The 13784-nt window shown below is 43.7% G+C and overlaps 1 protein-coding gene across 3 annotated transcripts in view; it reads left to right on the top strand.

Annotated features, from left to right (window-relative positions):
• The first annotated feature begins 631 nt into the window (after nucleotides 1-631).
• Nucleotides 632-13784, top strand: part of FBXW12 (F-box and WD repeat domain containing 12) — a 52532-nt gene continuing 39379 nt past the window's right edge. For 2 of the 3 annotated variants that reach the window (XM_033926100.1, XM_033926103.1), the window contains exons 1-2: nucleotides 632-865; nucleotides 11647-11684. In XM_033926100.1, coding sequence (XP_033781991.1) covers nucleotides 782-865; nucleotides 11647-11684 — 122 coding nt within the window. In that variant the 5' untranslated portion in view covers nucleotides 632-781. The remainder of the gene's footprint in view (nucleotides 866-11646; nucleotides 11685-13784) is intronic. The other variant, XM_033926102.1, reaches the window with a different exon arrangement.

Raw genomic sequence — 13784 nt, forward strand, 5'->3', positions numbered from 1 at the left:
ACACATCCTGACTTTTTAATCTTTTTCATTTATTACTGTCCAGCTCTGGCCCAGAAACACATCATAAGCACTTAGGTACTTACTGAGGGCAGTGGCCCTTAAGAAAACATAATTTACAGATGCCTTATTTTACATTTTTTTCTAAAAAGGGGGGGGGGGCTGTCTTATTTGATGGCCCTGCCTTATCATCGGGGAAACAGGGTAGAAATAGTTCAAACCCTAAACAGGAGGGAAAAGCCTCGGACCAGGGTCCTCCCACCGCCACATGTTGAACCGCTGAATTTTGTCAGCAGATTTGGCTTTTTATCATCATAGAATTAATTTGCTGGGTGGGACATATCAGCCAGCCTAAGGTTTGGCACCGGACCCTAAATATTTTGGGTTAGCAAAATGCACTTTTAAGATACAAAGGAATATAATTATCTTTCGTTATCATTGTTATGATGGAAAGTTGTCTCTCTCCCCCCCCCCCCTATCTCGTCCTGCCTATCTGGGTGTCCTAGACCTAGATCTGCAAAGCACCCCCCAAATAGCGCTCTGTATTTGGCTTGTATTCCCCTGCAGCACGTGAACATGATGCAGCAATGCAAGCAGCGCTGCAGCCTTTTTGACCCTTTCCGGGCACCGTACGAGCCAGCTGTTTCCAGGAAGTAAGCCCCAGGGTAAATGAACTAATGCTGCTGGTTGGGGGGGGGGTGCTTTCGATTTCTCGGTCCCCCCCCCCCCCTAACAGCGCAGAGATCGCCCGCCCTAGGCTTGAAGTGGGGGCGATCTACGGACGATGGAGCTGGACCTGGATTGCTTGATCGGTGTCTTTTCATACCTAGGTGCCAAGGATCTGCTGGCTGCTGCTCAAGTTTCAAAGGTACAGCAAATGGGGAAGTGTGCAAGAAGCCCCCCCCCCAAAACTCGGATATTGTGAAAAAAATAAATCAATAATATCAAGAAAACACTTTCAGAAGAAAAATGCACAATGTCTGATGGATAGAATCAGCACAGCTCAGGCTTCATTACAAAATTTTTCAGTTGCATGTTGTAATTTTGCTGTGCTGCTTCTATCCATCAGACATTGTGCATTTTTCTTCTGAAAGTGTTTTTTTTTTTTGTTTATACAAAGTCTCTTTATTATGAGGAGCCTTTAAACCTGCCATTTTTACAGTTCTTTAACTGGGACCAAGCCTGGACTGCAGGTATTTCCAGGCTTCTCTGATTGGCTTTTCCCAACTGCTTCTTTCCACTGGTTGTGGATACCACCATATAAATTTCACAAAATGCAAAGGCCAATCCTTTGCTTGAGGAGAAGAGAGACAAATCTCTTCATCCATTTTTAATTAATAAATACAAAGGATCCTGCAAAAAAGAAAAATAGTGCTCTCCCAAAACAAAGTGCAAATCCCTTGCCATTATGGCATTCTGTTACAAATCATTCCCTCTCAGTCTTCTCATGTGCAAAATATGTCCAAGGTTTTATGTTATGCACTTTAAAATGGCCTCTGTTCTTTCTAGAAAATGGGTAGAACTGAGTTATATTTACTATATAAAAGAAATTGAAAGCAGAAAATGAGGCAATAGAAAATATAAAGCTTTACATGACACTTTTTCTTGTTTGGACTGTCCCAATCAAGGGTTCATCCAATTCCAAGTTCTACTACAAAAGTCTCCTCTTTGTAGTGCAAGAGTAGCACCTGTGGCAAATGAGGTGCAGTCCCCTAAAGTTGTGTTTATCTATACTGAGAGATATCATGTTATACAATATCTTTAAATTTTTAAATCTTTATAAGTGTTTTCTTAATAGAAGTGTGCAAGAAGAACAGAGCTTTCAAGTTACCCATAGTAACATAGTAGATGACGGCAGATAAAGACCCAAATGGTTCATCTAGTCTGCCCAACCTGATTCAATCTAAAAAATTGTTGGGGTTTTTTTTTCTTCTTAGCTATTTCTGCCTGGTACTGTTCTTAGGTTCCAACTACTGAAGTCTCCGTCAAAGCTCACTGTAGCCCATCTATCCCCTCCCAGCCATCGAAGCCCTCCTCAGCCCATCCTCCACCAAACGGCCATATACAGACACAGACCGTGCAAGTTCTTCAATATTTACTATTATTTTCTGATTCCAGATCCTCTGTGTTCATCCCAGGCTTTTTTTGAACTCCGTCACCGTTTTCATCTCCACCGCCTCTCTCGGGAGCGCATTCCAGGCATCCACCAGTTCCAGAATGGAGATTTTAAGCCATTATGGGACTTGTGGCACTGATGTCAATGGGTAGAATCAGAGACTAGAAAGCACCACTTTCTTTGGGATGCAATTCAAACCCAGGACTAACCCCCCTCTTCCCCCCCAAAAAAAATAATCTCCCTCCTGAACTGGATACCTTGGAACAAGCGGACCAAGACACAATCCTAATGGCCTTCCAAGAACATCCACAGAAAATATTTAGGGGTAAGAGACACATGAAAGCAAAACCCTTTGTATTTATCATGGAAACTGGTTCTGAAAATAGACTACTACTACTGTTTATCACTTCTATTGCACTTAAAAGCATATGCATTGCTGTACATTTAATAGACATTCCCTGCTTGGAAGAGCTTACAGTCTAATTTAGACAGACAGATGTATAAGGTAGGGGGAAGCAGAACCCAAGGTGAGAAAATTTAGGAGTTAAAAGTAGTCTTGAAGAGGTGGGCTTTTTACTTGGACTTGAACACTGCCAGACACAGAGCCTGCCATAGGGATTCGGGCAGTTTGTTCCAGATATGCAGTGCAGCAAGACAGAAGAGAGGGAGTCTAAGTTGGCAGTAGAGGAGAAGAGCACAGAGCTGCCAAGTTACACATTCCAGAAGGGAAACTTTTTAGCTGGACCTGGTTTTAAACTTACAGTCCATGATTCTGTCCATTGAAATCAGTGCTTCAGGTCCCTTAATGCAGTGGTCCCCAACCCTGTCCTGGAGGATCACCAGACCAATCGGGTTTTCAGGCTAGCCCTAATGAATATGCATGAGAGAGATTTGCATAAATGGAAGTGACAGGCATGCAAATCTGCTCCATGCATATTCATTAGGGCTAGCCTGAAAACCCGATTGGTCTGGTGGTTCTCCAGGACAGGGTTAGGGACCACTGCCTTAATGTACCAGGATGAAGTTGGCAGAAATCCAGGACTGGCCAAAATGTCTTCCTCCTGGAATGGGTAACTTGTCAGCTTAGTTTATATCAGAGGCATCCAACCTCGACCCTCACCAGGTCGGTGTTTTCAGAATTTCCCAAATGAATATATACGAGATCTATCTGTATACAATGGAAGCAGTACATGTAAATAGATCTCAATTTGTTGAGGAAATCCTGAAAACCCGACTGGATTGCGGCCCTTGAGGACCGACGTTGAAAAGCCCTGGTTTATATCAAAGGGGGGGGGAGAGGAGATGACACCTTTGTAACCAGAAGCAGAGCTTGGTTTACAGGTGGCAGAGAGAGAAGAGAGACGGGTGTAAGTTGCACATAAAAGTGTGTGCCACTTCTAAATTCCTTGACACTACTGCTAGAGGTCCATTTTGAAACTGGAGCCAGCATGAGAAGCAGCAAAGGGGGATCGCTGCAGCCCACCCTACCCAACCCTAGACCACTTGGGCACGCTTTGGGTAGGCCTGTAGTGGTTTAAGAGATGGTAGTGGGGGCTCTTTAGTTGGGACATGGATGCACTTACTACTAATTATTTCTATAGTGTTGCTAGGCATACGCAGCGCTGTAAATTAAAACATTCAAGAGGCAGTCCCTACTCAGTAGAGCTTACAGACTAATCAACGGACAAACAAGACAAGTAGGGGGTTAGGGAGTTTCTCAGTCAAGCATGTTTGCTTTCCCAGTGAGTGGGGGCAGGACTGGAGTTCAAAGCAACCTCAAAGAAGTGGGTTTTTAGACGTGCTGTGAATTCTGGCAGGGGCGGAGCTTAATGTAATGACTCGGGTAGTTTGTTCCAGGCGTGTGGTGCAGCAAGAGAGAAGGAATGTAGTCTGGAGTTGGCAGTAGAGGAGAAGGTACAGATAAGAAGGGCTTGCCCAATGAACAGAGTTCGCATGAAGCACTTGAGGGGAGGTTCTTCTGCAGGAACTTCATAAGGGTTACGGATATGTTTAGGGAGTCATCAGGAGGGGGATAGATGCTTTGAAGGGGTTGGGGTGGGGGCAGGAGCACCTTGATGGCTGAGTCACATAAGGGCTTAATTAGAGCTTGCTACAGCCCTGCTTAGGGGACAGTTTTGGAAAGTAGTTGCTAATGTTTACATACTGATTACACATGTAGATGATTAGCATATGGGATTAACATACATATACACACAAGTGCCAGTTACATGACTATGGACTATTCTATAATTACAACTATTTTTGATAGCACATAGTGTGCAGGTTGGCATACACATGGGTGAGGTCTGAATATAGTGCAGTTATGTATGTAACTTATAGTATTCACAAGGTCACAATGCCACAAAAACTGAACTCCTTGGGATCCGTAAAGAACATTGCGCCTACAACCTCCCCTCTCTCCTCTGGGAATCATCTACCATAACCGCTAAAGACCAAGTCTGCAGCCTAGCTTACCGACCATATCTCGCAAGTGGTCTCATCTTCGTTCTGCTATCGACGACCACTACGGAAAATAAGAAACTATTTCTCTGAACTGGACTTGTCGCATCTTCTCTATGCCGCCGTCCTCTCCTGCGTGGACTGCTGCAACGCATTCTTCAACGGACCGACTGCAAAAAAATATTAAGCGTCTCCAATGTGTACAAAACGCAGCAATCGGACTACTGAAGGACCTTCGTGCCCGCGATTCAGTATCCAAAGCGCTAGCGTCGGCCCACTGGCTACCCCTAGCCAAACATCGCATCTTCAGAGGCTTAGTCCTTGCGGTCCAGAACTCACCAGGCGCCATGTCGTGGCTTAGTACTTGCGGTCAAGAACTCACCAGGACAGGAAAATGAGTTCCCGTGGGAATGGGGAAAAATTTGTCCCCGTGTCATTCTCTAGCCTAGTGCTGAAACTCCCGCCTTATGTCCCAAACAGATCGCTCCCGGGAGCGTCTTCAAATACCCCCTGGTCAGAGCCTCAAACTAGAAAGTGTAGGACGAAGGTCATACTCTCACCTCTTACCAAAGCCCTGGAATTAGCTACCTCCTAACATCAAATCTCTTAATGGACTTTAGAGCTTTAGGAAAGCGATAAAAACCTACCTCTTCACCTGACTCCTCAGGACAAGCTAGCATTCAGACGGCTACTCCGAAACAAGAGTATTCTAAATAGATATTCAACTGATTCTCCCTTTGCACACACTGACTCTCTTGCTGTGCATACTTCAGGCTCCAAGTGTCTGCTAATCCAGAACAACTGAACTGCACTCATCTCACTGTACCCTATTGTGTCTTGTTTGCTCTTATCTATGTTATCCCAGGACAAGCAGGTAGCGCGTTCTCAACATGTGGGCGACGTCATCCACGGAGCCCCGCAGCGGACAGCCTCGCAAGCAGACTTGCTTGAAGATGTTTTTTAAGAGCTCGCGAGCGCTGCACCGCGCCTGCGAGAGTGCCTTTCCGCCCGAGTCGGGGCGCACGTCTCCTCAGCGCCTCCTCAGTTCTTAGTTTTCCGCGGAGCCAAGAAGCCCTGTTTCTACAGCTCTGCCGTTTGTTCAAGTTGCTTTCTCGCACCGCGGCTTTATTCCTTTTTTATTTTTATTTCTTTTATAAGTCGCTGTACAGCGCGTCTTTTTTTTAAAAAAACACTTTTCGTTTTTTTTCTGTCGGTCTCCGTCCGGCGGGACTTCGGCTTAGGCCCTGCCGCCGGCCCTCGTTCGGCTGCGGCTGTACTTTTTTGTCTATGTCCCGGCCTCTTACCGGTTTTAAAAGGTGTAGCCAGTGTGGCCGGGCCCTAAACTGTTATGTGCCTTGTTTGCTAACTGTTACGTATGTTACCATGTAACCCGTTCTGGGCTCCACGGGGAGGACGGGCTATAAAGCGAACTAACTATTTAATAAATATTCTGGAAGTGACGTGAATATCTCTCTCAACTAGGCATGCACACTTATAGCGACTCTGTGACTAAGGCCCTCTTTTTTATTGGTTTTAAAAGTATTTCCCTGGAACTTCATTGAGTGTCCCCCTAGTCTTTGTAATTTTTGACGGAGTGAAAAATCGATCCACTTGTACCCGTTCTACCCCACTCAGGATTTTGTAGACTTCAATCATATCTCCCCTCAGCCGTCTCTTTTCTTTTTTTAAAATATCTTTATTCATTTTAAAAGCCAACATCAAGTGCAACATATTATCAAGCAATGTACAAACAGACAGCACATAATTCCATCAAATGATATAATGAAATAATAAAAACATATCCCTTCCCACTCACCCATCCTTTCATATAGCATAAAGACAATCAAAAATAATACTAATGATCAAGACCAACAAATTCCAATCAAATAATAAATTAAAGGCATATCCCCCTCTCCCCTACCCCTCCTGGACGTGTATAATCAAAGGGCTAAAACCAATAATCAATCTTTACAAAATTTTGTCAATGGGTCCCAAACCTCCTTGAATTTCTTGTTATGTCCCAATTGTATTGCTCTCATACGTTCAAATTTATAAGTTTGGCACAAGGATTCCCACCAAAAACTTTAGTTTAACCTGTCCCAATTTTTCCAATTTTTTAGAATAAGTTGTATGGCAACTCCCGTCATGATGAAAAGTAATCTATTATTACATGAAGTTATTGGACTCTTGGCCTCATTAACGTGCCGAATAGCACATCCTCTGGCAATGCGTTCCAGAGCTTAACTATTCTCTGAGTGAAAAAAAAATCTCCTCCTATTGGTTTTAAAAGTATTTCCCTATAACTTCATCGAGTGTCCCCTAGTCTTTGTCATTTTTGACAGAGTGAAAAATCGATCCACTTGTACCCGTTCTACTCCACTCAGGATTTTGTAGACTTCAATCATATCTCCCCCTTAGCCATCTCTTTTCCTAACCCTTTTAGTCTTTCCTCATACGAGAGGAGTTCCAACCCCTTTACCATCTTGGTTGCTCTTCTTTGAACCTTTTTCTAGTGCCACTATATCTTTCTTGAGATAAGGAGACCAGAACTGAACGCAATACTCCAGATATAGTCGCACCATGTAGTGATACAGGGGCATTTAAATATTTTAAACAAGATAACGTCTAGCACTTTCCACTGCTAAAACCATACCTGTGCTACCAGCTCCTTCCCCCCACTCCCCCCTGTACTCCACACTTCCCTGTACTCTGCTCCTGCATTCTCTGCATCCCTTTCGCAGGTGTGGTCCTTCCTTCCCCCTTCTTTCTCTCATTTATACCTTTCCTAGAAGGCTGCTTTATCTGTCTGTTCTGTCTCCGTGTCTGCTTGATCCCCAGGGCTTACATGCTGCCAGCTGTATAAATTGACGATATACAACACTGTGGAATCAAGTTGTAGTAGTATTAGCTTAATCCCTTCTGCCCCTAGATTAATACCTGGTGCTCTCTCTCCCCCTTTCCAGCCAAATTCCTGTATCGTTCTAGCCCACCCATTCCATCCCAGGCAACAACTCATATCTGTCTATGAGACGGTGGGGAGGAGATATGACTGGAAGGGAAGGGCTGCTTTATGAAGCAAAATACTGCATTCATTTTATCTACTTCAGATTCATCCCTTTCCTTCCTGTTTTCTGCAGGCTTCCTTACCTCCCCCCCCCAAAAAAATAGTCATGCTGCATCTTCTTTTTCTTCCTAAGGGAAAGGTTGGATTAGAAAGCAGAGTAGCTGTCCTCTTTGCTCTCACTCCAAGGCCTTCGCAGAAAGCTTGCAAATGGAGGAAGTATGTAGTTCATTTCTTATCTGTGCAAAAGTTTCAGAACTAGGCTAGAGAATGACATGGGGACAAATTTTTCCCCATTCCTGCGGGAACTCATTTTCCCGTCCTGGTGAGTTCTTTTCCTGCCCCTGCCCCATTCCTGCAAGCTCTGTCCTCATCTGCACAAGCCTCAAACGCTTTAAGATCATGTATTCGAGACTTGTGCAGTGTGAGGGAGTCGGGGATTCTCCCTCACGAGTGACGTTGTTATGCTGGTGGGCAGTAGAGGGGGGCGTTGGCCAATTAGTGGGTAAACTACAGGGTCCAGAATGCATTGAGCTCTGTAGTTCAGAGTTCAATCCTCATCCAGCAGGTGATATTGAACTACAGGGGAAACCAAGAAAACACTGTGGAGTGACGATGGTCCTGAAAAGGACTTTAATGAAAAGAAACAAAGTTCCAAATAAACAATAAAATAATCCACATAAAAACCTAAAGGACCTGCGCTACCAGTGGATTATTTCATTTTTATGTGGATTATTTTATTGTATATTTGGAACTTTGTTTCTTTTCATTAAAGTCCTTTTCAAGATCTTCGTCACTCCACAGTGTTTTCTTGGTTTCTCTTGCATTTTCTTCTCTGTGGAATTCTTGGGGTCAACTTTTGTGGTTTGACTGAACTACAGGGACCAAGATGCATTGAGCTTTGTAGCTCAAAGCTCAACCCTCACCCAGCAGGTGGCGCTGAACTTCATGAACAGGCTACCCTGCTGAGTCATGAGGTGGAACCCAGGCAGGAAGTCTGGTATTCATTCTGAGAGGTCCCCAGAAAAGGGTACCTGTAGGAAGGTGAGAGCCACAATAAAACAGTGGAACCAATTCCACAAAAATCGAACAAGCAAGAGCAAAGTGGAAATGTCCAATCAGAATGGTGCACAAAAAAGTGTCTTTCAACTCATCTGATAAATCCAATGATCTTTATTCATCCAAACCAATTTAAACATCCAAAGCAACTCAATGACTCGACATGATCATGTTTCGGCCATCCGGCCTGCATCAGGAGTCTTAGGAGTCTTTGGGTATCAAATGGTCTTTAAAATAACAAGTTGACTAAAGTAAAATGTTCATGCCGTTGCTCCAAATCTATAGCACTGCAAAACAACTCGGATGGCCGAAACATGATCATGTCGAGTCATTGAGTTGCTTTGGATGTTTGAATTGGTTTGGATGAATAAAGATCATTGGATTTATCAGATGAGTTGAAAGACACTTTTTTGTGCACCATTCTGATTGGACATTTCCACTTTGCTCTTGCTTGGAAGGTGAGAGCCTCCACAAAGAGACTTCCCTGAGTAGAGAAGACTCAGAAGCTGTGGGTTAAGGAAAATCCCGTGGGAAGCTTGGACAATAAAGGTGCTGGCTAAGGTAAGCCAATGTTAATTTGGTTGAGGCTGTCTGCTGAAGAGCCTAAAACTGCTGTGAAAGGAGCAGCTAATGTCTGGTGTGGCTGAGGTAAGTCACGCCGGTTTGGAAATTGCCGAGAGCTGATTGAATAAACACTGAATGGTAATTCATGCTGTATATAGAACAAACTGTTACACCGGACTAAGAGACCAAACTTAAAGTAAAGAGTTTTGGTTTCTCTGAGCTTGTGAAGGAACAGACTCGGGTCCTATACATCAATAAAGTGTTCATTATACATTCTAAGAGTGTCTAGAAGTGTATATGTGTGTGGATACAGAGAGGGTTGTTAGAAAACCCGGCTCGGAGCACTGCAGATCCTGGCAATGTGATGGGAAATGACCGCTCGGTTCATCACATGCAGTTAAGGCAGAGCTTACAGGAATGGGGCAGGGGCAGGGACATTGAGTTCCTGCGGGGAAGGCGAAAAATTTGTCCCCGTGTCATTCTCTACACTAGGCACCTAGCTCAAAATAAAATAGTAGGCTTCAGTTCCGGAGTCTTGTTCCCCCCCCCCAACCCACACACACAAAATGAGCTTCAAAACCCCTAGGCACCCCCTGAGATTTTGTTCAACAATCATCTCCTCCAGGTTCTGTAAAAAAAATGCACAATTAAACATCGTAAATTTCTGTATTAACCGTCTTGTACATACATAATAAAGGCAGTTTCCAAAAGCCATTTACCTGATTAAATGGACTGTTTCGAAATCCCCACTCTCCCTCTGCATAAAAGCATAAGTTGATGGTTCTTGAATTTTTTTTATTTTTTTTTTAAGTTTGCGTGGCTCTCAGGATTATTACTCTGCTTTGACTGAATCTGCTCTTTGCCTCTTTGCCTCTTTCCCTCCCCCCCCCCTCAAAACAAGAGCAGAGCTGCTTCTTTAGGTTGGGCTGGCCCTGCATTCATATCCCTGCGGGACCCTTGTACTAAGCCACGGCAAGCTCTGGGCTTAATGCATGCTAACCTGGGACTTTTCATTTATGCTAAACCCAGATTTACTGTGGCCTAGTTTTTTAAAAAAAATTGTGGTTGCATTTCTCTGCAGTATTTGCAAAAAAACCCCAAAATAACACAGTAGCAATTACTACCTCCTATTTAGGAGATGCTAAGTGTTTCCATGCTGAGTTTTATCCAGTTAATCAGTACTTCAGGCATCGTACCATATAGAAATTGAGGACATAACATAATTGCTTTGTATTGAATTCTAAACACAACTGGCAGCCAATGCAATGGTCAAAGATATGGAGTAATATGCTCATATCTTGATGTGCCAGTTATCAATCTGGCCGCGGCATTCTGAACCACCTGAAATGCCCTGCACTTGGTCTTGGTTATTCCCAGGTACAGGACATTGCAGTAGTCCAGCCGTGACAAAACCATTGCTTGTACAACAGTACAAAAATCAGATGGTGACAGCATTGGTTTTACACGGTACAATAAATGTATCTGTGCAAAACATATTTGCACTGTTTTTACCACTTGACAACTCTGCGGGATCTCCCCCCTCCCCCATGTGCAGCATCTTCCCTCTTCTCTCTCCCATCCCCTTGTGCAGCATCTCTCTATCCCTCCCTCCCATCCCCACTGACCCTCCCACCATGAGACTGACATACCATACCTCCGAGGTCTCCAAAAACAACAGCGGGATGGGAGGGAGAGAAAGATGCTGCACAGGGGGATGGGTGAGAGGGGAGGAAATATGCTGCACATGGGGGGACAAAGTGCTGCCGCTAGAGAGTCGGGCAGCAATGGAGTCGTGGAGTGTCGGGGATATTCGGGAGGGGCTTCGGGGGTCAATCTTAACTAGGGCTTATATTAGGAGCACCTTTAAAAATTATACTACGGCTTCTTTTTGGGAAACATGGAATAGAGCAGTCTGCATAGCGGTGTTATCCTGGCAAAGGTATCGAATTGCTAGTATTGCACTGAAGGGAAGTGAAAAAGAATGGGAACTTTACAGTCAAAAAGCACTAGTATCACTGGATCGGTACAGGTTGACATCCCACTTCCTTTCTGCCCATCTCCTCTTGCTCTACACACATGAATATAGCATGGAATGGAAATCACATTTCTTCTTTATGAATGCCACCCCTCTCCCCTAGTAAGGAGACATATTCTGCCTTCTCCTGCCAGCCAATATCACTGAATCTCTGGGCTGTCTTCAGCGTCTGTCTCTCTCTCTCTCTTTCTTTCCACTCTTACACGGTGGCTGTGGAATTATGCCAGATTTTTAACCTCGGGGGAAAGGATGGTCCTTGATTTTCCTCTCAGTCTTTCCTGTGCCAGTCGTACACTTTGGGTAGGGAGACTTTAAAACTGAAATGTAAGATGTGTATCCTTTTTTTTGCAATAGGTATGGAATGAAGCTGCCGAAACAACATCCTTGTGGCGGTAAGTGTCCTATATGTTTACAGCTTGGGCTGAGAGGCAAGCCGTTTGCGGCTGAAAGATAAATATACTGTTCACTAAGGAAAGCCACAGAAAAGCCCACTGTGGGTGTGGGAAATCCATCGGTATACTTCCGAGTTGAAATTGTTAGTTTAATAAATCAGTGAATCCGCTCATGCGCCTCCCATGGCCGCACCCACTGGAAGCGATGAAAAATCAGGGTTTCCGAGATGCTGTGAGGGCAGATTTTCCATGGAATCTACTCTCTTGTAAAAAGTTTCTAGCTCAGAGATACATGTAAATTTCCAGCAGCAGCAGTGGGGGATTTTGTTGTTTTTGTAAACGCTGGCTATGGCATTTATAAAATATAATAATAATAATTATTATTATTTATTTTTACATACCACCTAACCAGCAGTTCATAGCGGTTTACACAATTAGGTACTCGGCATACAACATAATAATAACATCATACGTAATAAAATCAGAGTAACTAATACAAGCATTAAAACTAATGAATAAGGATAACATAATATCAGTCAAACTACTAGTTGGTAACATGGAGCATACATATTTGCTGCTGTCACCACTGCTGTGCATTCATTTTGGGACTACGTTCCTTTCAGTAGGCCAAAATGAACTGCACAAACTCTCTGTTTAGTGGCTAAATACCACGACTATATGGATAGTTCACAGCAGTTGGACACATTTTCAGCATGTCACTTTTTGTGTCGGGAGTAAAAATGGATGGATAGTGGACATATACATTTACCAGCCAACAATCAATGAATTTTTTTCCCTGGAAATACCAGGATTAAGAGCTATTGTCCACCTCTTGCAGAAGTCCTATTGCTGCTTTGTCTTCAACCTGAAGGTATTACAAGCTACTTGGGGAATGAGTGAGAGAATTCACAGACCCAGGTCTATGTATCTGAAGCTGCTTTCTCTATACAGCAGCTCCCCTGCTGGCTGGATGGCTCAACTACACTTGGGAGCATTCTATAAATGGCACTCAAAGCCATTCTTAGCGTGGATCTTGTGCCAAACATTGGATGCCTACTGAAACCTGGTGTAAATGCTGGCACACAACTAATGGCAGCTGTGTGCCGCCAGGGATTGAAGGACACATGACATATACCGAATGTCACTTCCGGCATCGGCGCTTCTCCTCCCCCCACACGGACCTCGTCTTGTTTCCCCTGAATTTGGGGCCATATCTGGAGGGCCTCCAAGCATGCACGGCCCCAAGGTCAGGGAAAACGAGATGAGATTTGTGTGGGGTGGGGATGGGAGCAGGGCGGCATTATGGGCGTGCCACAGAAAAACATTTATTCTATTAATGCACCAGAGCAAAAAAAAAACCCAAAACATTTGCGGGACACTGTTCTATAACATCGTGCATAATTTCTGAGAGCACGCCTGAACTGCTCATGCCCTTCCCATGCCTATGCCCACTGGAAGGAATAAAATATTGGTACTTCCACAGATTATTACTGGTGGTTTTTGATGGAATATATCAAGTGATGCATGCTCTGTTATTAAAATCACTGCGCCCGCTGTCTGAGCCAGTAAATACAAGTATGTTTACTGGCATCCTTATGTGCATTTTATGAAAGGTTTTGAATTTGACAGTCTTTTGTAAAATACCCAGATTTTGAAGTCCCAATTCCTACATGGAAATACTTTTAAAACCAATAGGAGGAAATACTATATCACTCAAAAAATAGATAAGCTCTGGCACTCATTGGTAGCAGCTAACACAGCTGAGCTTAGAAAAGGTTTGGGCAAATTCCTGGAGGAAAAGTCCATAATCTGCTGTTGAGACATGTGAATGTAAGAATTCTAAAAATTATAGATGGAAGCATTAGAATGTATGGCAAAAAAATGAAAAGTTAGACATAGTAATCCTGGTAGGAGAAGGATAACCAGTGGGACACCTGATGTAAGGTGTCAAAACTCAAACAGAAGTAATTATACAGTTGGGTTAAATATCTCATCGGGATATGCTAGGAAAGCAAAGTTTCTAAATACCAGAAATGACCGTTTCCTAGAACCAAGGCTTTTTTTTCAGCTGGTACAAAGTTCTGGCATCTTTTTTTTCCC

Source organism: Geotrypetes seraphini, chromosome 17 (assembly GCF_902459505.1).
Source record: "Geotrypetes seraphini chromosome 17, aGeoSer1.1, whole genome shotgun sequence".
Classification (NCBI taxonomy): Eukaryota; Metazoa; Chordata; class Amphibia; order Gymnophiona; family Dermophiidae; genus Geotrypetes; species Geotrypetes seraphini.